Below are 20,391 nucleotides of genomic sequence, written 5' to 3'. Positions count from 1 at the left end.
ATCCCGAGCTGCAGGGATGAGATCTGGCAAGGATGCATCAGTGCTGGGATTAGAAGCAGGCCAAGATCTTGACTTACCCAGAGGAAGGTTGCTGTGCCGTTGGCAGAGTCTGCCCTGCCTTGCTCAGTGACTTTCCAGCCTTACTGATTTTAACTGCAATCTTGAGAAATGGGTATGAATGGGCAAAGTACCTTCCTTCTCAAAGGAACCTAACTTTTCCCCCCTAGACAAACCTGGGATCCACTTCACAGCAGCGCCTTCTATGCCTCCTGATGGTAAGTGTGGTGGTGGGGACAGGTGGTTGGCACACTAATAATGGGGGGACATGGGCAGGGTTACCAGGATTGGGGCAGTGTTGTAGTGTGTACACCAGGTGTATTTTGAGTAGGAGGCTGTACAGGGGAGTCTGCAGGGGTCTCGAGGTGCCCGCTGGCCGATACTCCTGAGCAGGGTCAGGGTTAGAACTGTGGGGGATTTGTGTGAGGTGTGGATGGAGCACTGAAGTCAGTCAGCCTGTGGAGGGCTCCTTTTCTTTGTCTTTTTCCCTATTCAGGAAAGGGTGGGGCTGGAAACAGAAGCACAGAAGGGAAAGTGGGCTGGGTGGTGGGGGAGGGCCCAGTAAAGCCAGTGACAGCTGTCTGAGGGCTGGAGGACCTAGGTCTGTCCCTGGGGTGGGGAGGAAGTGATGGAAAGGGTAGGTTAACCTTTTCCATGGCCCTGGGGGCTGGGGCCAGCACTCCCAGAGGGGCTACGAATGTGTAGGCTTCTGTAACTAAGCTAATGATAAAGAGAAGGGGAACTGACAGTGTTACAGAAAACGAAGACTGGGGGAAAGTGTATCTCTTCTAGCACAGCCCGTTCCTCACAGCAAGTAGGGCATAGCTCTATCCTTGGTACCTACTATCTTATCAACTCTGCTGCCTGGGCAACTGACTAGTTTTAGAGAAGTCATATGTCTAGAGTTATGTGAGGCAAAGCCATGGTTTCTGGGGTTTTGGTTTGGGGTAGGGGGTTGAAATAGGGTCTCTCTATATATAGCCTTGTCTGTCCTAGAACTCACTAGGAGCCGGGCGTGGTGGTGCACGCCTTTAATCCCAGCACTCGGGAGGCAGAGGCAGGCGGATTTCTGAGTTCGAGGCCAGCCTGGTCTACAAAGTGAGTTCCAGGACAGCCAGGGCTACACAGAGAAACCCTGTCTCGAAAAACCAAAACAAACAAACAAACAAACAAAGAACTCACTAGGACAGGTAGACCAGGCTGGCCTCAAACTCAGAGAGATCCTTCTGCCTGTGCCTCTCAAGTGCTGGGATAAAGGTACACGCCACTATACTCAGCCATGGTTCCTGTTTTGACCAGGATATGTGTTATGGGGACATCAGGGAACCCTAAGATCGAGGCTGTGTGTGTCACTCTGAGAGCATTCTCTGTTCTCTTTCGAGGAAGCAGCCCTGGGTTACACAGATAGTCTGGGTCACTTCCTGGGTCTTGAGAATGGAAGAGGTGTCCTTCCCTCTGTCCTGTACGGGCAAGTTAGGGCAAAAGTAGAGCTCTCTGGAGGCCTCAGCAGTCTGTAAAATCGGATAGTGTTGCCTTGGGAGTGGGGATCCCAGGCATCTCAAAGCAGGAACTGGATTATATGCAGGATATCAGAGGGTCTCTTCTACCTTTTGATGGCCAAATGGGGAAGGGTCATCTCTAGGCAACTTCCTTTTATTCTCTGCATCTATAATGTTAGCAAGCTGATAGTGTATTCATTGACACTTTGCCAGTAGACTTTTGGTGCCTGGTTAGACTGCTAGTTGGGCAGTGATGGGGGATAGTGCAAATGGAGGCTGGCAGTAAGTGGTAGGTGTTCCAACCTAGCCCTGAGCTCTGGCTTTATAGCCCCAAGTCTTGGTCCCAGACGCCAGTATCCTTCCGCAGGCTGCTTCCCAGGTGCCTCTGCCTGAAAAGTTACTATCAGGGTAGTAAGATGCCGCTGTGTGTTCTATGAGCCTCACTATTATTCGAGCTGCAGAGACTTGGCTAGGCTGGTGGGTGAGTAAGTTGGGCTGGGAAGCAGGAGGAATTGACTCTCACTTATCAATATCTTTTAAACCAATCACTCCCAGTGAGGTAGGCTGTTAGTAGGCAGAGTCTGTCCTTCAGTCCTTCAGTCCTTCAGTCCTTCAGTGCACGAGGTTAGGTCTCAGTTTTTACAGACTGGGGGCACGAGGCCTACAGCTGTCTACATTCAAGGAAAGCTCAGGAGGAAAGAGAGCTTCCTTCTTGGCAGTTTCTTCTGAAATCTCCAAAACTGTCAGATGTTCTCTTTCCTGTATTCACACTGCATTCCCAACTGTACATGTGGTCCCCTTATTGATACCCAGCTTTCCTTTGTACACTTTAGACACAGACCATGGCCATCACACACACGCGCACACACACACACACACACACACACACACACACACACACAAATATCCTCATAACACACATAGATAGACATAAGCAGGCTCTTGGGAAATGTTTCATTTCACAACCTACTAAAGACTAGAAAAAAGTTTAATATAACCTCTGCCACTGTGATAGATACAAAAAGTAGAAGGCACCTCCAACATCACATGAAAAGATGCCTGGCTAGGTAAAAAGCTAAGAGGCCAGGGAGAAGGTTCCTCAGGGGCTAAGGACACTCACTGGGGAAAACAGACCCATTAGAGACTGCTGACTCATAGGTGCCCCCGTATGCCACCTGTATTTATGAGAAGCAGTTTGGGGAAGTGACCAGGAGCACAGATGGGGACCAAGCTAAGCTCTGGTGTTTAATAGGGATGAAGCTTTGTCAGGAAGTCGCTGAGCCTCTTTTCTGATACATGGACATTGCATATGAAGATCCTTCCTTCAGTGGTGCCTGCAGTCCAAAGCTGTTGAAACAGCTCTGCCTGCTGTAGTAATATGTGTAAGTTCATCTCATCTCTCTGCGGGCGGACTCAGATTGTGCCTGTTCTAACATTAAGAGAATTATCAGGTGGCAGAGGTACACACTTTTAATCCCAGCACTCAGGAAGCAAAGGCAGCCAGACCTCTGAGTTAGAGGCCAGCCTAGTCTACAGAGCAAATTTCAGTACAGACAAGGCTACACAGAGAAACACTGTCTCAAAAACCAACCAAACAAACACATTTTATCTTGAGCTTTTGCAATCTCTTGGTCCTGTGGGGAAGGGATGCAGGTAAACTTCGTTAAGACAGGGATCACCGTTGTTTAAGGGCTCGTTCTTCATCAGGTTAATGGCATGAGTGTGAGTGTAAAGCAGGGGTTTACTAGGGGTGACAGATAGTACCCAAGCTGTGTGATCTCCCCCTCTCTTTTCAAGCACTTGTTTGTTTGGTTGGTTGGTTTGTTTGTTTTTCTTCAAGTACTTATTTGTGTGTGTAATTGTGTGTGTGTTCATACATGCCATGACACAACATGTGGAGATCAGAGGACAACATGCAGGAATCAGTTCTCTTCCACTATGTGGGTCTTGAGAATCTAACTCAGATGGTCAGGCTGCCCTCTTGATAAGTAACTTGATTGCAGAAACAGCATGGGTCGTCCTATGTTCTCTAAACCTTGAATTTGCCACAAAACTTCAGTCTGGGTCCATTGTTGTTGTTTTGTTGAGACAGAGTCTTACACTTGGAGAGCTACGGCTGGCTTTGGTGTATGGGTGAAGGAATGAATAGCTACCCTTGGCTGTGGATTTGAGGCCTGGGGGAAGTTGGCTGGGTCAAGTAATCAGCGAAGCCCAAGAATCAGACACTATCAGTCAGCCAAGGAACTTGGTGCTAGGTACAAACCCAGAGACGACCTAGGGGACACCTTGGCCAATAGCCAAAGAGTACAGCCAGCAAGCTTCCACTCAGCCTCAGAAAGTACTTATTAAATTTGGTATGAGACCTTCAAGGGGTTTGGGTAAGAGAAGGCCAAATGTGAGGATGGTATGACTGGGAGAGAGAATGTTAAATAGGAGAGGGGTGTTGGCCAGGCATGAAGATAGGCCACTGGTGGATATTTGAGCCAAGACAGGGAAGGCTGTTGGTGCAACAATCCTATTATTGTAGGCTCTACCCAGTACTTGTCTGGGACCCCTTCTCTTAAGTTTTGTAGATATTGGTGAACCCATAGTTCTGGGAGTAGATACTTAGTGTCCCCGTTTATAAAAAGAGGACACTAGGGCACAGGGTGGGAGCTCAGGAGGGTAAACAAAAACATAAGCAGGTTATATATATGTAAGGCAGGTAGATGTTCTGTGATTTCAGCTTTCTAAGGTGGAGGCAAGGCTACCCAGACAAACAAACAAGGGAGGGAGGCTGGGTAGATCATTGCTATGGCAGCGGCTGGCTCTAGCCCCCAATGTACTCTGCCCTCTTAGGAGATGTCCAAGACTGCTTCTGGCATGATATGAGGTGATGGCAATTACACCCAATTAAACATTTAGTAGATCTGGGTAAGGGTCAGCCCCGACGTGCTTAGGAAGGCTTCCCCATTGGGTATCTAAACTTTAAATATACCAGTGTCTAATTTACCTGTGGGCTTAGTAAGCAACGCCTGGCCCTTCCTCTGGACATTGCTGTTTTGCAACACTGAGACTACGATGTTAGAAAGCTCTTGTATGAATGTGTGTATGAGGCTAAATATAGGGGCACTTGCACTGAGGGCGTACTCAGGACTTGAATGAGGGTCTTCTGGGCCCCGAGGTGAGGCCCAGAAGGACAGAAGGAGTACCTGTGCGATCCTAGAGAGCCCTATGCCACTCACTGCCAACTTGAGGCTGAGTAGAAAAGTGAGAGAAGTGTTGGAAGGTTAAGGGAATAGACAGAGAACAGAGTTTAAGGGAGAAAAGATAGTGGGAACAGGGGACGGGTTGGGGCAGGACAGGACAGTGCACTTCTGGAGATGAGAGATATGGGGGAAGGAGGCAATCAAAGAAGGAAAGGGGATATGTGGAACAAAGTTCCAGACTCCTAGTAGTCCACAATACCTCTCAGGCCTAGAGGAAAGGAAAAGAAGCTGGGGTCAGGGGTTGACCTCCGAAGGTCACGGAGGCGGCCCTTGCTGGGAGGGAGCAAGTTTCAGGTGGATGTGGAAGCATGCCCGCCTCCAGAAAGGAGCCACGCAAACCTTAGATGAAGTGAGTCTGAGTTTTGTGACGTAAAACCAGACAGATGTTACTCCTGTAGGCCAGCTTCCTTCATCTACGCCTCTTAATTCCTCAAGCTAGCAATGGCAAGGCTCTCCCTGAGATTACATAGGCGCCTCAGGATGTATCCATACCCAGATCCTTCAGAGCCCTTCTAGTGCAACGACCCTCACATTTAACCCCGGCAGCCACAAGAGCTGAGCTCGTATGGATGGAGCTAAAGCATCCATAGCTGGGACCCCTCCTGCTGTGTGTTAGGGCCCATGGAGGTATGCAGAGAGTAAATGCCTTGTCCTATTGTGGGGGCATGAACTCAATAGCTGTAGGGAATGGAGTGAGGGAAACCGCTCTCACATGGGGAGGTCCCAGGAGACTTCCAAGGGGAAGGTTGAGCATAAGCATTGTGACAGTTGTAGGATGTAGGTGCTTATGTGTTTGGGTGGGACCTCAGTCACATGAATTCTTGGATATGGATCTCCCCATGAAATTTGGGTACAAACAGAATGTGATGCAAGGGCTCCTGGGTGTGTGGACCTAGGAACAGGTTCCTGGTAGCCTGCCTCTAAACGCCCTTTCTCTGGTCTAAACTCAGTGTGCAGGGGAATGTTATGTGGCTTTGGTGCTGTGTGTGAACCTAGTGTTGAGGATCCAGGCCGGGCCTCCTGTGTGTGCAAGAAGAATGTCTGCCCTGCTATGGTAGCTCCTGTGTGTGGCTCAGATGCTTCCACCTATAGCAACGAGTGTGAGCTACAGCGTGCACAGTGCAACCAGCAACGGCGCATCCGCCTACTCCGCCAAGGGCCATGTGGTAAGTAAGTGTGGGAGGTGGGGGGCAACCCAGTGGACAATCAGCATGACCCCCACCCGCACACCCACAGGGTCCCGGGACCCCTGTGCCAATGTGACCTGCAGTTTCGGTAGTACCTGTGTACCTTCAGCCGATGGACAGACCGCCTCGTGTCTGTGTCCTACAACCTGCTTTGGGGCCCCTGATGGCACAGTGTGTGGCAGTGATGGTGTTGACTACCCTAGTGAGTGCCAGCTGCTCCGTCATGCCTGTGCCAACCAGGAGCACATCTTTAAGAAGTTCGATGGTCCTTGTGGTAAGCAAAACACCCTGCATGGCTTGTCCCCACACGTGACTCTTCAGTGTGCACTGGTGACATCTCCTGATTTCTACTCTTGGACTCTAGACCCCTGCCAGGGCAGCATGTCAGACCTGAATCATATTTGCCGGGTGAACCCACGTACACGGCACCCAGAAATGCTTCTGCGGCCTGAGAACTGCCCCGCCCAACACACACCTATCTGTGGAGATGATGGGGTCACCTATGAAAACGACTGTGTCATGAGCCGTATAGGTGCAGCCCGTGGCCTGCTTCTCCAGAAAGTGCGCTCTGGTCAATGCCAGACTCGAGGTTGGTGCTCCCAGAGGATGGATTCCGCCCTGCCACTGTGACTCATTAGGCCCCTGTTTCTGCATACTTGAATCCCCACAAGTACACTGTACATGGTTGATAGTTGGTGTGATACTTTGCCTATCTGATCTCCTTGTCTATTCCCAGACCAGTGCCCGGAGACCTGCCAGTTTAACTCTGTATGCCTGTCCCGCCGCGGCCGTCCCCACTGTTCCTGCGATCGCGTCACCTGTGATGGGGCTTACAGGCCAGTGTGTGCCCAGGATGGGCACACGTATGACAATGACTGTTGGCGCCAACAGGCCGAGTGTCGACAACAGCAGACCATTCCCCCCAAGCACCAGGGCCCGTGTGGTGAGCAGCCTGGGGTCCAGCTGAGAACAGCTGCTCTCGCATCACTCCTTGTCCATATCACACCATCTCCATTTCTTGTCATATTCCTCCTTGGGTCCTGGGCTGGGGTCGGGGCGGGGGGAGGGTGCTGGAGTGTGGAGGCTGTGAGGAGGGGAACTGGGGAACCTGGGAGGTGGGACAAAGGCAGTGTGCACTTGGCCTTGCTACACCAGCAGGTCCTCTGGTCCGTCATCATCCGTCTCCGTACTTCACGGGGAACAGACTCCACGGGTGGGCAGGACCGGATGTGATGCTGGAGATTTCTTGTTCTAGGAACACAGTGCAGTCCCAAGCCTCTTAGAGGTAGATTGTAATTTGGGATTTGAGGGACCAGTAGAGAGGGTGGAGGAAATTAGGCAGTGGCCAGCAGGCCCCTTTGGAGCTGTGGGCCTCAATGGCCCTGCCTGCCTCTGCTGTCCGTCTTGGTCAGTCCTCTGTCCATCTTTCTGCATCTGTCTGTTTCTTCTTGGTCCTTCCTTCCCTCTCCGCTCCGACTCTTGTGTCTTCCAGCCTGACCTGCTGGCAGGATGAGGTGCTGCGCCTGCCCGCCAGGAGCCCACAGCCCGAGGTCTGCCCCTGGCGCGGCGGGGGGGAGTGGCTTGCTACTGCCTGGCCTTCTGGTCCTCAGAGCAAGTTGACAGACACCTTCTTCCCTGTGTAGTTTGTGATTGTGGGGTGTAGAGCTTTCCTGTCCATGGGGGAAAAGTTTCAATCCCCATGTGCATGATACCCCAGGGCTGCTGGTGGTCCAGGGTCAGTGACCTGCTATGGGCAGTCAGAAACTCATGTCCCCATCCACCTCTGTTATGTGTCTGTCCCTTTCTCTGCTGTGTCCTGTGCATCTAGCTTTTCCTCTGCCATTCCCACCCGGGAGAGGGGCTATTGCGTGGGAGTGGGCTCTGTCCACGGATGGAAGAGAATGTGGACCGAGTAGTACGTCTTCTCTAGACCAGACCCCATCCCCGTGCCGTGGAGCGCAGTGTGCATTTGGGGCAACATGCACAGTGAAGAATGGGAAAGCTGTGTGCGAGTGCCAGCGGGTGTGCTCGGGCGGCTACGATCCTGTGTGCGGCAGTGATGGTGTCACTTACGGCAGTGTGTGCGAGCTGGAATCCATGGCCTGTACCCTTGGGCGGGAAATCCGAGTGGCCCGCAGAGGACCGTGTGGTCAGTGGTGGGCCGGTGGGTTGGGTTGGGAGGAGGCTTCTGGTCAACATGGTGATAGAACTTCTTCCCCAGACCGATGTGGGCAGTGCCGGTTTGGATCCTTGTGCGAGGTGGAGACTGGACGCTGTGTGTGCCCCTCTGAGTGTGTGGAGTCAGCCCAGCCCGTATGTGGCTCTGACGGACACACATATGCTAGTGAATGTGAGCTGCATGTCCACGCCTGTACACACCAGATCAGCCTATACGTGGCCTCAGCCGGACACTGCCGTGAGTAGGACCAGAAGGGATAGGCTTCCATGAGTCTCTCTCTCCATCGGGGAAGCTCCATGAGTCTCTCTCTCCATCGGGGAAGCTCCATGCTTACTCTGCTTCTTACCATCTCCTGTAGAGACCTGTGGAGAAACAGTTTGTACCTTTGGGGCTGTGTGCTCAGCTGGACAGTGTGTATGTCCCCGTTGTGAGCACCCCCCACCTGGCCCTGTGTGCGGCAGTGATGGCGTCACCTACCTCAGTGCCTGTGAGCTCCGAGAGGCTGCCTGTCAGCAGCAGGTACAAATTGAGGAGGCCCGTGCAGGGCCGTGTGAGCCGGGTAAGCTCGGGTAACCGGTGCGCACCCCTAGATTCCAGTCTCTGAAGGAGACCTCATGGTGACCGCTCTGTTTTCCTGCAGCTGAGTGTGGCTCAGGGGGCTCTGGGTCTGGGGAAGACAATGCGTGTGAGCAGGAGCTGTGTCGGCAGCATGGTGGTGTCTGGGATGAGGACTCAGAAGACGGGCCGTGTGTCTGTGACTTTAGTTGCCAGAGTGTCCTTAAAAGCCCAGTGAGTACCCCAACTTTCCCATGGTTCCAGGGTGGGTGCGCTGAGGGCCAAGGTTGCTGAGGTTGACCCCACTCCTCAGGTGTGTGGCTCAGATGGAGTCACCTATAGCACGGAGTGCCATCTGAAGAAGGCCAGATGTGAAGCGCGGCAAGAGCTGTACGTCGCTGCTCAGGGAGCCTGCCGGGGTGAGTGGCACATCCCGCGTGTTCTGTGTGGCGTGTCCTCTGTATTTGTGCCTCTCTTTCTCTGTGCGTGTATGTTCTGTGGTGCATGGCATAGAGATAGAAGGCTGTGGGTATGTGCACACGCTATGGTGACTTTTATCATTATTGATGATAATGGCTTTTTATTTATTTATTTATTTATTTATTTAGGCTTTCTTTTTGTTATTTTACTTATTTTGAGGGAAGGTTTCTCTACATAGTCGTGGATGTTCTAGACCTAGCTACGTAGATCAGGATCAGGCTGGCCTTGAATTCATGTCTGCTTATGTTCCTTTGTTGCTGGGATTAAAGGTGTAAACCAAGTACTCCCTTTCTTGGCCAGATTAGGTGCCCAAAGGAGGCAGCAGTGAACATGAGGAGCACCCACTAGGCACTGGCAACCTTGTAGAAGAGATTGCTGCTAGGCTAGGAGTGGTGGTACCTGCGTTTAACCTCAGAGGCAGGTGGATCTCTGAGATTAGCTCTGTCAGGTCAGCTACAGAGCCAGCTCCAGGGCAGCTAGGGCTACACAGAGAAACTCTTGTCTCAGAAAAAGCGGTGGGGGTGGGGGCTGGAGAAAGGAGAGTGCACTGATGTATGTGTTTGTACATGGACAGAGATATATCCACACAGTAAATAATGTGTTAGAGGAATGTGAGTGAACACATGTTAATGTGTCTTTATATATTTGTGTACCCTTATATTTGTACTGCATGTCCGTGGCTCTGATAATGTGTGCATGTGGACGTATGTCCCTACCTGTGTATGTGGCTTTGTATGATTAATGGGTTTGGGGTTCTGTGTTTACTGTGTGTCTTTATATATGGTATCTTGATTTCACCCAGGACAGCCTCAGATTTTCGGGTCCTGGTGGGATTTGATGGCAAAGGGTCATGTGGTAGGAGTCACTGACACAGAAAGACTGGGTTTAGGGTAAACAAGTACCACTACATCAAATACGAACTACTGTGCACCTTTCCTCAGGCCCTACCTTGGCTCCACTGCTACCTATGGCCTCCCCACACTGTGCCCAAACCCCCTATGGCTGCTGCCAGGACAATGTCACTGCTGCCCAGGGTGTGGGCTTGGCTGGCTGTCCCAGTGAGTATTTGAGCCCAGCCCTGACCGTGGTCTCGCAGAGCTGTGCAGTTCCAGTGACCAGTGCTTTCTCCCCTTGTAGGCACCTGCCATTGCAACCCACACGGCTCCTATAGCGGCACTTGTGACCCAGTCACAGGGCAGTGCTCCTGCCGACCAGGTGTAGGAGGCCTCAGGTGTGATCGCTGTGAGCCTGGCTTCTGGAACTTCCGTGGCATTGTCACCGATGGACATAGTGGTTGCACTCGTGAGTAATGGAACTACATGCATTCCTGCCTGTCCACCCATCACTGATCATGGCTTGGCCCGACCCGTATCTGGTAGGGCTGGGGCAGGTTGGGAAACGTATCCAGGTCCAAACCATAAATTCTTCCCTCCCACTCCCCAGCCTGCAGCTGTGACCCTCGGGGTGCTGTAAGAGATGACTGTGAGCAGATGACTGGATTGTGTTCCTGTAGACCTGGTGTGGCTGGTCCCAAGTGTGGGCAGTGTCCAGATGGTCAAGCCCTGGGCCATCTTGGCTGTGAAGCAGGTGAGGGCCGGAACTGGTGCTGACCCCAGGACTCCCTATGCTGAGAGTGGGAGTAGTTGAGTTAACAGGAATTTTTTATCCCTATCTCAGATCCCACAACACCAGTGACTTGTGTGGAAATGCACTGTGAGTTTGGCGCCTCCTGCGTAGAGGAGGCTGGTTTTGCCCAGTGTGTCTGCCCAACTCTCACATGTCCAGAGGCTAACTCTACCAAGGTAAGGAGGGAAATCTGTAGAGAGCGACGGGGATAAGGAGGCCTTTCCCAAGCATGCTTTCCCTGGCCTCCAGGTCTGTGGATCAGATGGTGTCACATACGGCAATGAATGCCAGCTGAAGACCATTGCCTGCCGCCAGCGTCTGGACATCTCCATTCAGAGTCTTGGTCCATGCCGGGGTAAGGACCTAGAGCAACCGCCTAAAGCAAACCAGAAGGACCCGACCCTGTTCTGACTCGAGCCCCTAACATCCGTCTTTTTGCAGAGAGTGTTGCTCCTGGGGTTTCCCCTACATCTGCATCTATGACCACCCCAAGGCATATCCTGAGCAGGACACTGGCGTCTCCCCACAGCAGCCTTCCTCTGTCTCCCAGCACTACTGCCCATGATTGGCCCACCCCATTACCCACATCACCTCAGACCGTAGTCGGCACCCCCAGGAGCACTGCAGCCACACCCTCTGATGTGGCCAGTCTTGCTACAGCGATCTTCAGGGAATCTGGCAGCACCAACGGCAGTGGCGATGAGGAGCTCAGTGGCGATGAGGAGGCCAGTGGGGGCGGGTCTGGGGGTGAGCAGGGCCTCAGGGATGTGTGGGCAGGTTTGAGGGTGATGTGGGGGCAGAGCCCAAGAGTGGCTCCTCCCCGGGGCTGGGCTTAGACTGCGTTTCCCCAGGACTTGAGCCCCCGGTGGGCAGCGTTGTGGTGACCCACGGGCCACCCATCGAGAGGGCTTCCTGTTACAACTCACCTTTGGGCTGCTGCTCAGATGGCAAGACACCCTCACTGGACTCAGAAGGCTCCAACTGTCCAGGTGAGTGAACAGCAGGCAAAGGGCTTGAGGACAGCATAGACATGAGTGTGGCCTCACCCTGTGGCAGGCAGCAGGTTGGTATAAGGTTATGGTATTCTGGCTCCAGCACTTGAGTGTGGGGGGATTAGAGATTTGGCACACACATGCACTCTGGTTTCAGCCATTGACTATGCATGTGTGCCAAGGACCCTAACCCATCTTTCTCCTTGCAAGCCAGCTTGGGGCACCTGCTCCTAGGAATTGCCTGGTAACTGACGCCAGCCCTACCCTGGGGTTCCCACTTACTAACCCCATGACCATCTGACTAACACCCCCTGCCCTGCACCCCACATGGCTTGCTCTGGGCTTGTTCCTGTGGCTGCCCAGGAGGCTTAGATGGCATTGGCAGGGCCTCACTGCCCCTCCCCCACAGCTACCAAGGCATTCCAGGGCGTGCTGGAGCTTGAGGGGGTCGAGGGACAGGAACTGTTCTACACACCAGAGATGGCTGACCCCAAGTCAGAGTTGTTTGGGGAGACTGCAAGGAGCATTGAGAGCACGGTATGAGGGTTTGTGGGGTGTTCATTTAGGACAGACCCAGATGACTATGCAGTCAATAGCGAATCAATCTTAGCTGGGCTTAGACAGTACCTTGTGCCCTCACCCGTTAACTGCCCACAGCTGGACGACCTGTTCCGGAATTCGGATGTTAAGAAGGACTTCTGGAGCATCCGCCTACGGGAACTGGGGCCTGGCAAATTAGTCCGTGCCATTGTGGATGTTCACTTTGACCCCAGTAAGCCCCTGTCGCGCCCATGGGAGGTGATGGGTATGGACTACGTGTAGCCAGGCCAGGCTCAGGCAGGACCCTCTTCTCCCCAGCCACAGCCTTCCAGGCACCAGATGTGGGTCAGGCCTTGCTCCAACAGATCCAGGTATCCAGGCCGTGGGCCCTGGCAGTGAGGAGGCCTCTGCGGGAGCATGTGCGATTCTTGGACTTTGGTGAGTACCAGCTTAGGCCTCATCTTGCCTGTCCTTTCTTCTCTAGCCTCCATACCTCAACAACACTTTATATGTCTTGTGGCATATAGCATGTAACAAATATATTAAGTGCATATTTAACCGTTATCCTTCCCTGCAGACTGGTTTCCCACTTTTTTTACGGGAGCTGCAACAGGAACCACAGCTGCTGTGGCCACAGCCAGAGCCACCACTGTGAGCCGACTGTCTGCCTCTTCTGTCACCCCACGAGTCTACCCCAGTTACACCAGCCGGCCTGTTGGCAGAACTACGGCACCGCTAACCACTCGCCGGCCACCAACCACTACCGCCAGTATTGACCGACCTCGGACTCCAGGCCCGCAACGGCCCCCAAAGTCCTGTGATTCCCAGCCTTGCCTCCACGGAGGTACCTGCCAGGACCTGGATTCTGGCAAGGGTTTCAGCTGCAGCTGTACTGCAGGCAGGGCTGGCACTGTCTGTGAGAAAGGTAAGGTCACCCAGTGCTGGAGGGTTTGGGCTTGTGGCCAGAAGGTGTAGCCCTCTTAGGCACTAGCTCAACTCTGTCTGTCTATCTCCTGCAGTGCAGCTCCCCTCTGTGCCAGCTTTTAAGGGCCACTCCTTCTTGGCCTTCCCCACCCTCCGAGCCTACCACACGCTGCGTCTGGCACTAGAATTCCGGGCGCTGGAGACAGAGGGACTGCTGCTCTACAATGGCAATGCACGTGGCAAAGATTTCCTGGCTCTGGCTCTGTTGGATGGTCATGTACAGTTCAGGTGGGCGTGTGCACAGGCGTGGCTTCTGTAGGTCAGGTGGCCTGTGTGGTGGCAGGGACCACCCCAGACCTTCTGAATCTAGGAAGTTTGGTGGACTATGGGTGAGATGAGGTAGGCCGGGCTTCTGGGAGGCCTGAACCGACATCCTAAGCAGGGGCTCCCGTGTTTAGGTTCGACACGGGCTCAGGGCCGGCGGTGCTAACAAGCTTAGTGCCAGTGGAACCGGGACGGTGGCACCGCCTCGAGTTGTCACGGCATTGGCGGCAGGGCACACTTTCTGTGGATGGCGAGGCTCCTGTTGTAGGTGAAAGTCCGAGTGGCACTGATGGCCTCAACTTGGACACGAAGCTCTATGTGGGTGGTCTCCCAGAAGAACAAGTTGCCACGTGAGCAGAAATCGGCTGGGACTGACTGGGCCCCTGGTCTCTGACTCTGTAACAAATGATGGGTAATAGAGGAATGGGTGCGGATGGATGGTAGCTGTAACTTTGGCCTCAACCGATCTCCTGACCCTCTCTCAGTTCCTGCAATGCTATCCATGGCAGCATGCCTTTGGTGGGACCTGTGAACCATCAGCCCTGACCCTTGACCCTCATACCCACCTCCTGATTCTGTCTTGTTACTGAGCTGGCCACCCTGTGAACACAGTCAAGAGTAGGCACAGGGGCATCCTCATCCCTAGCCGTGGTTTATGGGCTGTGTTAGAATTGTAGCTGAATGTGAGAGGATGCCTCTGACTGACCCCTCCTGGTATCAGGGTGCTTGATCGGACCTCTGTGGGCATCGGCCTGAAAGGATGCATTCGTATGTTGGACATCAACAACCAGCAGCTGGAGCTGAGCGATTGGCAGAGGGCTGTGGTTCAAAGCTCTGGTGTGGGGGAATGCGGAGACCATCCCTGCTCACCTAACCCCTGCCATGGCGGGGCCCTCTGCCAGGCCCTGGAGGCTGGCGTGTTCCTCTGTCAGTGCCCACCTGGCCGCTTTGGTGAGAACTAGCCTGGTGCCCGGGAAGGAATCTAGGTGTTGTGGGAAGAGACGTGTTTCCTGCAACCGCTATCCAATCTCCCCTCAGGCCCAACTTGTGCAGATGAAAAGAACCCCTGCCAACCGAACCCCTGCCACGGGTCAGCCCCCTGCCATGTGCTTTCCAGGGGTGGGGCCAAGTGTGCGTGCCCCCTGGGACGCAGTGGTTCCTTCTGTGAGACAGGTAAGGTCAAGGAACTGCCGGGATGGATGACGGATTAGGGTCAAATTCTTAGGTTGATTTGGGATCTGGTATAAGATCCAGTTAGGGTTGTATTTGATCATTTAGATGCGTTAGTAGGGAAACCAGGGCCTGCAATCTTGTTTTGACATCTCTTTGGCCCTCCATAGTCCTGGAGAATGCTGGCTCCCGGCCCTTCCTGGCTGACTTTAATGGCTTCTCCTACCTGGAACTGAAAGGCTTGCACACCTTCGAGAGAGACCTAGGGTTAGTGGGGAAGGAGGGCTAAGGGAAGGGAGCTAACCTGACGAGGAGACGGTGACACACTCCCACAACTCCACATGACCCCAGGGAGAAGATGGCGCTGGAGATGGTGTTCTTGGCTCGTGGGCCCAGTGGCTTACTCCTCTACAATGGGCAGAAGACGGATGGCAAGGGGGACTTTGTATCCCTGGCCCTGCATAACCGGCACCTAGAGTTCCGCTATGACCTTGGCAAGGGGGCTGCAATCATCAGGTGGGCATATGGGATCGAGACTAGGCATTAACCAGGGTTGGCTCAAGACGTTCTGCACAGATCACAAGGAGGACCTGAATGACTGCCTGAGGTTGGGATGACAGTATCTATACCAGGGGTTTATGCCAGTGCCACTTGGGCTCTGGGTGAGCAGAGACCAAAGTCTACTCATACCTTTTTGCAGGAGCAAAGAGCCCATAGCCCTGGGCACCTGGGTTAGGGTATTCCTGGAACGAAATGGCCGCAAGGGTGCCCTTCAAGTGGGTGATGGGCCCCGTGTGCTAGGGGAATCTCCGGTGAGTATCCAGGACATGAGGAAGGTCTAGACCTCCCACACCCTGTTCCCACCACCTCCCTTCCTCCTCCCCGGGGGCTTCACAGACCCTGATAGCCACCTCTCACAGAACTATTTTCTCTGTCTGCCCTGTGCCTCGGTCTGTCTCCTTTTTGCTCCCACTGCTCTCTGGCTCTTGCTCTGCAACCCCCCCACCTGCTCTCCGGATGTCAGAAATCCCGCAAGGTACTGTTGACCTCTTACCCAACTCAACTCACCATCTTTTGTAGCCATTCCTAGAGTAGCCCTTTCCCACTAAGGCCCAATCTGCCATTTCCGTGGGATTAATACTGCCTCCTAGGTAGTTTGGGGTAGGTGTGGGGCATCAAGCAATTGGGCATACTCCAGCCAAGTGGGCGGATCATACAGGACCCTTTACCCCGTGTCTCCTGTAGGTCCCGCACACCATGCTCAACCTCAAGGAGCCCCTCTATGTGGGGGGAGCTCCTGACTTCAGCAAGCTGGCTCGGGGCGCTGCAGTGGCCTCCGGCTTTGATGGTGCCATCCAGCTGGTACGGAGATGGGCACCAGCCAGGTTTCTCCGGGGGGGTGGGGGGTGGAGAGGGTTATTGTATGAGGGGCTTAAGTCCCCGGTGAGGGTTGTCTCATTAAGGTGCTCCCTCCTCTCTTCTTCAGGTGTCTCTAAGAGGCCATCAGCTGCTGACTCAGGAGCATGTGTTGCGGGCAGTAGATGTAGCGCCTTTTGCAGGCCACCCTTGTACCCAGGCCGTGGACAACCCCTGCCTTAATGGGGGCTCCTGTATCCCGAGGGAAGCCACTTATGAGTGCCTGTGTCCTGGGGGCTTCTCTGGGCTGCACTGCGAGAAGGGTGAGCACTGGCAGCCCAGGGCTGAGACTTGACGCGGCCTGGAGATCTCACCTGAGGCCATTCCATCCCATCTGTCTCCCAGGGATAGTTGAGAAGTCAGTGGGGGACCTAGAAACACTGGCCTTTGATGGGCGGACCTACATCGAGTACCTCAATGCTGTGACTGAGAGGTAACGTGCAGTCAGGAGCCAGGCACTCCCCTACCCTTGGCTGTCCTGTCTGGTCCTGTCTGTGCATGCCATGCAGGGTCCCTCTCAGCTCTGGCCAGGAGGGAAGGCCCAGAATCTACCCTGCCCCCTTCCTTCTCACTATCTCTGTCTCTTTGTTTACAAGCGAGCTGACCAATGAGATCCCAGCGTAAGTAGGCTCTTGGCTCTAGTCATACCTTGGCACTCACTCATGTCCATGCTTTGCTCCCAGCATTACAATCTTGAGCCCTATTAGAGGTAGACTGTCTACCCTGGATGGAGGATGGGGTCAGAGCCTGTTCATGTATTGTCAGGCTCAGCTTCCTGCCTTGGAAGTGATCAGTCCTCTACCTAGGATATACCTGCCGAGGGCCATCACCCACACCACTGAGGCTACACTGCAAGCGTGATTTTGTGCGTGTGTATGCATGTATGCATGTATACATGTATACATGGAATGTACTAGGTATGTACTTGGGTGTGTATCTGATTTATGGGTATGTATGTAGTGTATCTACATATGCCCATATGTGCTTTGTGACATGCACATGTGTATGTAAGGGTGAGTTTGTGTAGATGTGTGTACATGTATGCAAATGTGTGTGGTGTATGTGTGGTGTGTGTGTGTTGTATATGCTAGGGCATCTCCAGGGCTGCTGCCATCAGAAAAACCTTTGTGATTCCATATCACCAGTGCCTCCATCCTGAACTACCCAGTAGGACATGTCCCCAACATATGTGTTTCATAAGGGTCACTGCCAAAGCCCTTTGTGGGAAGGGCCATTGATACTCTGGAATTATGCTTGCTCTTCCTCTCATCTGCACATGTTTACAAAGGGGATTTTGGCCTGCATTTAGCCTGTCTTGCCTCCTGCTTACTGCTTCCCTCTCTTCCTGCTTCTAAGCCCCGAAACTCTGGATTCCCGGGCCCTTTTCAGGTAAGCACATGGCAGTACTTGAGAGACCCAGCACATTACATTGCCATGTGCTTGCCTCTTGTCTGCCATCTCTCTGATCAACTTTGTCTAGTTGACCTTGTCTACTGTGTCTCCTTTGTTGCATTGTTGGTGTTAGCCCTGCCCACTCAGTTGCCTGGGTCTGAACACCAGCTTCTGGTCTCTATGATAGTAGCGCTAACAGCACCCACACTTATCCCACCCCTTGCCTACCACCCTGGAAGCCCCTGACCCCATCCTTTTACTTTTTAGTGAGAAAGCGCTGCAGAGCAACCACTTTGAGCTGAGCTTACGCACTGAGGCCACGCAGGGGCTGGTGCTGTGGATTGGAAAGGTTGGAGAACGTGCAGACTACATGGCTCTGGCCATTGTGGATGGGCACCTACAACTGAGCTATGACCTAGGCTCCCAGCCAGTTGTGCTGCGCTCCACTGTGAAGGTCAACACCAACCGCTGGCTTCGAGTCAGGGCTCACAGGTCAGTGAAGTCCACTGAGAACAACATAGGTAGTGGCTTAAACTCATGGTCATGAACAGCCTGACTCAAGGTTTGTTAGTGAAAAGGGGAAGAGGGAATAGTAAAAAGACACAGGAGAAGCAGCCAGCCACCGCCTGCCAGGATAACATATAGTGTAACTTTCAGGGTGTGGTATCTACAAGGCATATGATGGAGAAAATGTGCTATCTAGGTCTTAGAGGAGGTAGGAAGGATGCTCTCGATAGCTTTGTCTCACACATCTCCTAGGGAGCACAGGGAAGGTTCCCTTCAGGTGGGCAATGAAGCCCCTGTGACTGGCTCTTCCCCGCTGGGTGCCACACAATTGGACACAGATGGAGCCCTGTGGCTTGGTGAGTGTTTGGAACTGGCCAGGGGCGGGCATACCCAAGGCTCTCAAACTATATGATGGGTAGATTGTCCTGGAGCTGACATCTGGAGTGGCTCATCTGGATAACAGATGGGCTATCCGGGGCAGGGCAGCACCCCTCTTCTTCATTAACCTTGCAGATCTTAGTTTGTACACATGTATAGCACCCCACTGGCAGTCAGGTGCTGGCGGGCCCCGTGTGTCAGCATCACTGCCTGCTAATCTGTTTCCGTCCTGTAGGAGGCCTACAGAAGCTTCCTGTGGGGCAGGCTCTCCCCAAGGCCTATGGCACGGGTTTTGTGGGCTGTCTGCGGGACGTGGTAGTGGGCCATCGCCAGCTGCATCTGCTGGAGGACGCTGTCACCAAACCAGAGCTAAGACCCTGCCCCACTCTCTGAGCTGCCACTAGAGCTGCCACCTTCCCTCCTGTAATTATTTTCTATTTTTGTAAACTTGTTGCATTTTTATATGATTTTCTTGACTGCACGTTGGCCAGAAGGACTGCTGGCCTGGCCTCCTTTCCGTCCGGGCAGCTGTGCTGCAGAGACAAAAAGTGGTGCTGAGGGACTCCTAAGTCGGCCGTAGCACCTCGAGCCCTGGGCTTTGAAGGCAGCCTTAGGACAAACTCCTCTGCCTAAGGCATCATGCCTCAGCCCCTTGCACTGTATGTTCCTATATGTCTACTTGTATTGATCCTTTGGGTCTCCTGGCCCATTGCTAGGCACTGTTTGTGTGTTATTAATGTGTAATTGGGTGAGAACTGTGTCCCTGAGCAGGAGGGGCTGTTGGGGTTGAGGGGGCCTTCATTAAACCAAGTAACATTGGGTCCTTTTTAGGTCCCACTTAAGCTGCTCTCCTGTGTGTGCTGAGGGCCAGCCTCACCCCAGGCTAGCCTGGACCCCCAGTGCTCCCTGTGACAATACTGTGATATCAAAAAACTGATAATAATTGGGACATCATCTTACTTCCCAAAATGTGTTTGCCTGTCCCCGGAGGCTGGAAGTAGAAGCCAGGCTACATCTAAGTTGCCCTGACTGGCCTTCAGCTGGCCTTACCCACTTCTTCAGTTACCCTGAACATGGGGAGTGCATCACGATAGGGTGTGGCTGACCTCCATTGCTTACCTGCCTGAGTAGCCAGCTGCATCCATCTCTCAAAGATACCTAGCCAGGCTCCTAACCATGTTCTTCAACCATTGATTTTGTTTGATTTCTGATGTGGAAGTGCGGTCATTCCTGGTTTAACTCACAGCAACTTTTAATTGGTCTAAGATGAGGGCATCCCTCAGTTGGTCCATTGTAATGATGATCGTCCTCATCTGAGTGACAGTTACTGCCCAGGGTCCAGCCAAGGACAGGTACAGGAAGGCAGAGATCACTATAGAGCCAAAAATGACTGAAACTGAAGCATCCATCTGCTTCTCCATTCCCTGTCTTTTAAGTCCAGCACATTGGGAGACAAACTAAGCAAATCTGGGATGGGGGCAGTCTGACCTTCTTCCTGCTTCGGTGATCCGAGGCTAGAGGGAGCTGCATGGTATCTTGTTACTAACTCAGTATGTGTCAATGTCAAATACCATGAAATAAAGTCTGAAAACCTTAAAATAGGGACTGTGTTTGTACTTGACAGCCGGGTGGCTTCTTGCTCAGATTCGTGAGGCACAGACTTCAAGCTCTCCTGTCCCTTGGTGGAGAAAGTAGAACCTGAACTGGGAATGCACTATTACTGGGTAACAAGGCTACAGTGTGTGTGTGTGTGTGTGTGTGTGTGTGTGTGTGTGTGTGTGTGTGTGTGTGTGTGTGTGTGTACAAATCTGCATATAAGGAAGAGAGCTAGTGGTTGCACTGAGGATAAAACCAGACAAATAGGATGAGAATGCCTTTGTGGAAATATATGAGCTAGAAGAGTAGCCAGGCAGCGCT

The 20,391-nt window shown here is 53.0% G+C and overlaps 1 protein-coding gene across 14 annotated transcripts in view; it reads left to right on the top strand.

Annotated features, from left to right (window-relative positions):
- Window positions 1–20,073, top strand: part of Agrn (agrin) — a 32,244-nt gene extending 12,171 nt beyond the window's left edge. For 2 of the 14 annotated variants that reach the window (XM_006538491.2, XM_006538496.4), the window contains 37 exons: window positions 228–275; window positions 5,755–5,970; window positions 6,041–6,265; window positions 6,356–6,580; window positions 6,728–6,934; window positions 7,922–8,140; window positions 8,213–8,407; window positions 8,529–8,729; window positions 8,811–8,959; window positions 9,039–9,144; window positions 10,147–10,263; window positions 10,343–10,507; window positions 10,649–10,792; window positions 10,883–11,007; window positions 11,081–11,186; window positions 11,273–11,578; window positions 11,683–11,820; window positions 12,233–12,360; window positions 12,481–12,595; window positions 12,682–12,801; window positions 12,941–13,288; window positions 13,383–13,575; window positions 13,746–13,961; window positions 14,333–14,562; window positions 14,650–14,784; window positions 14,952–15,048; window positions 15,133–15,297; window positions 15,482–15,593; window positions 15,806–15,817; window positions 16,027–16,143; window positions 16,268–16,460; window positions 16,543–16,630; window positions 16,794–16,817; window positions 17,554–17,586; window positions 17,857–18,081; window positions 18,349–18,452; window positions 18,710–20,073. In XM_006538491.2, the coding sequence (XP_006538554.1) occupies window positions 228–275; window positions 5,755–5,970; window positions 6,041–6,265; window positions 6,356–6,580; window positions 6,728–6,934; window positions 7,922–8,140; window positions 8,213–8,407; window positions 8,529–8,729; window positions 8,811–8,959; window positions 9,039–9,144; window positions 10,147–10,263; window positions 10,343–10,507; window positions 10,649–10,792; window positions 10,883–11,007; window positions 11,081–11,186; window positions 11,273–11,578; window positions 11,683–11,820; window positions 12,233–12,360; window positions 12,481–12,595; window positions 12,682–12,801; window positions 12,941–13,288; window positions 13,383–13,575; window positions 13,746–13,961; window positions 14,333–14,562; window positions 14,650–14,784; window positions 14,952–15,048; window positions 15,133–15,297; window positions 15,482–15,593; window positions 15,806–15,817; window positions 16,027–16,143; window positions 16,268–16,460; window positions 16,543–16,630; window positions 16,794–16,817; window positions 17,554–17,586; window positions 17,857–18,081; window positions 18,349–18,452; window positions 18,710–18,867 (5,705 nt within the window). In that variant the 3' untranslated portion in view covers window positions 18,868–20,073. Of the gene's footprint in view, window positions 1–227; window positions 276–5,754; window positions 5,971–6,014; window positions 6,266–6,355; window positions 6,581–6,727; window positions 6,935–7,477; window positions 7,542–7,921; window positions 8,141–8,212; window positions 8,408–8,528; window positions 8,730–8,810; window positions 8,960–9,038; window positions 9,145–10,146; window positions 10,264–10,342; window positions 10,508–10,648; window positions 10,793–10,882; window positions 11,008–11,080; window positions 11,187–11,272; window positions 11,579–11,682; window positions 11,821–12,232; window positions 12,361–12,480; window positions 12,596–12,681; window positions 12,802–12,940; window positions 13,289–13,382; window positions 13,576–13,745; window positions 13,962–14,096; window positions 14,230–14,332; window positions 14,563–14,649; window positions 14,785–14,951; window positions 15,049–15,132; window positions 15,298–15,481; window positions 15,594–15,805; window positions 15,818–16,026; window positions 16,144–16,267; window positions 16,461–16,542; window positions 16,631–16,793; window positions 16,818–17,553; window positions 17,587–17,856; window positions 18,082–18,348; window positions 18,453–18,709 lie in introns of those variants that run through there. The other 12 variants (XM_006538494.4, XM_006538495.3, NM_001369026.1 and 9 more) reach the window with 11 other exon arrangements.
- The last annotated feature ends 318 nt before the right edge of the window (window positions 20,074–20,391 follow it).

Source organism: Mus musculus, chromosome 4 (genome assembly GCF_000001635.26).
Source record: "Mus musculus strain C57BL/6J chromosome 4, GRCm38.p6 C57BL/6J".
Lineage (NCBI taxonomy): Eukaryota > Metazoa > Chordata > Mammalia > Rodentia > Muridae > Mus > Mus musculus.
This window is presented reverse-complemented; position numbering and strand designations above follow the sequence as displayed.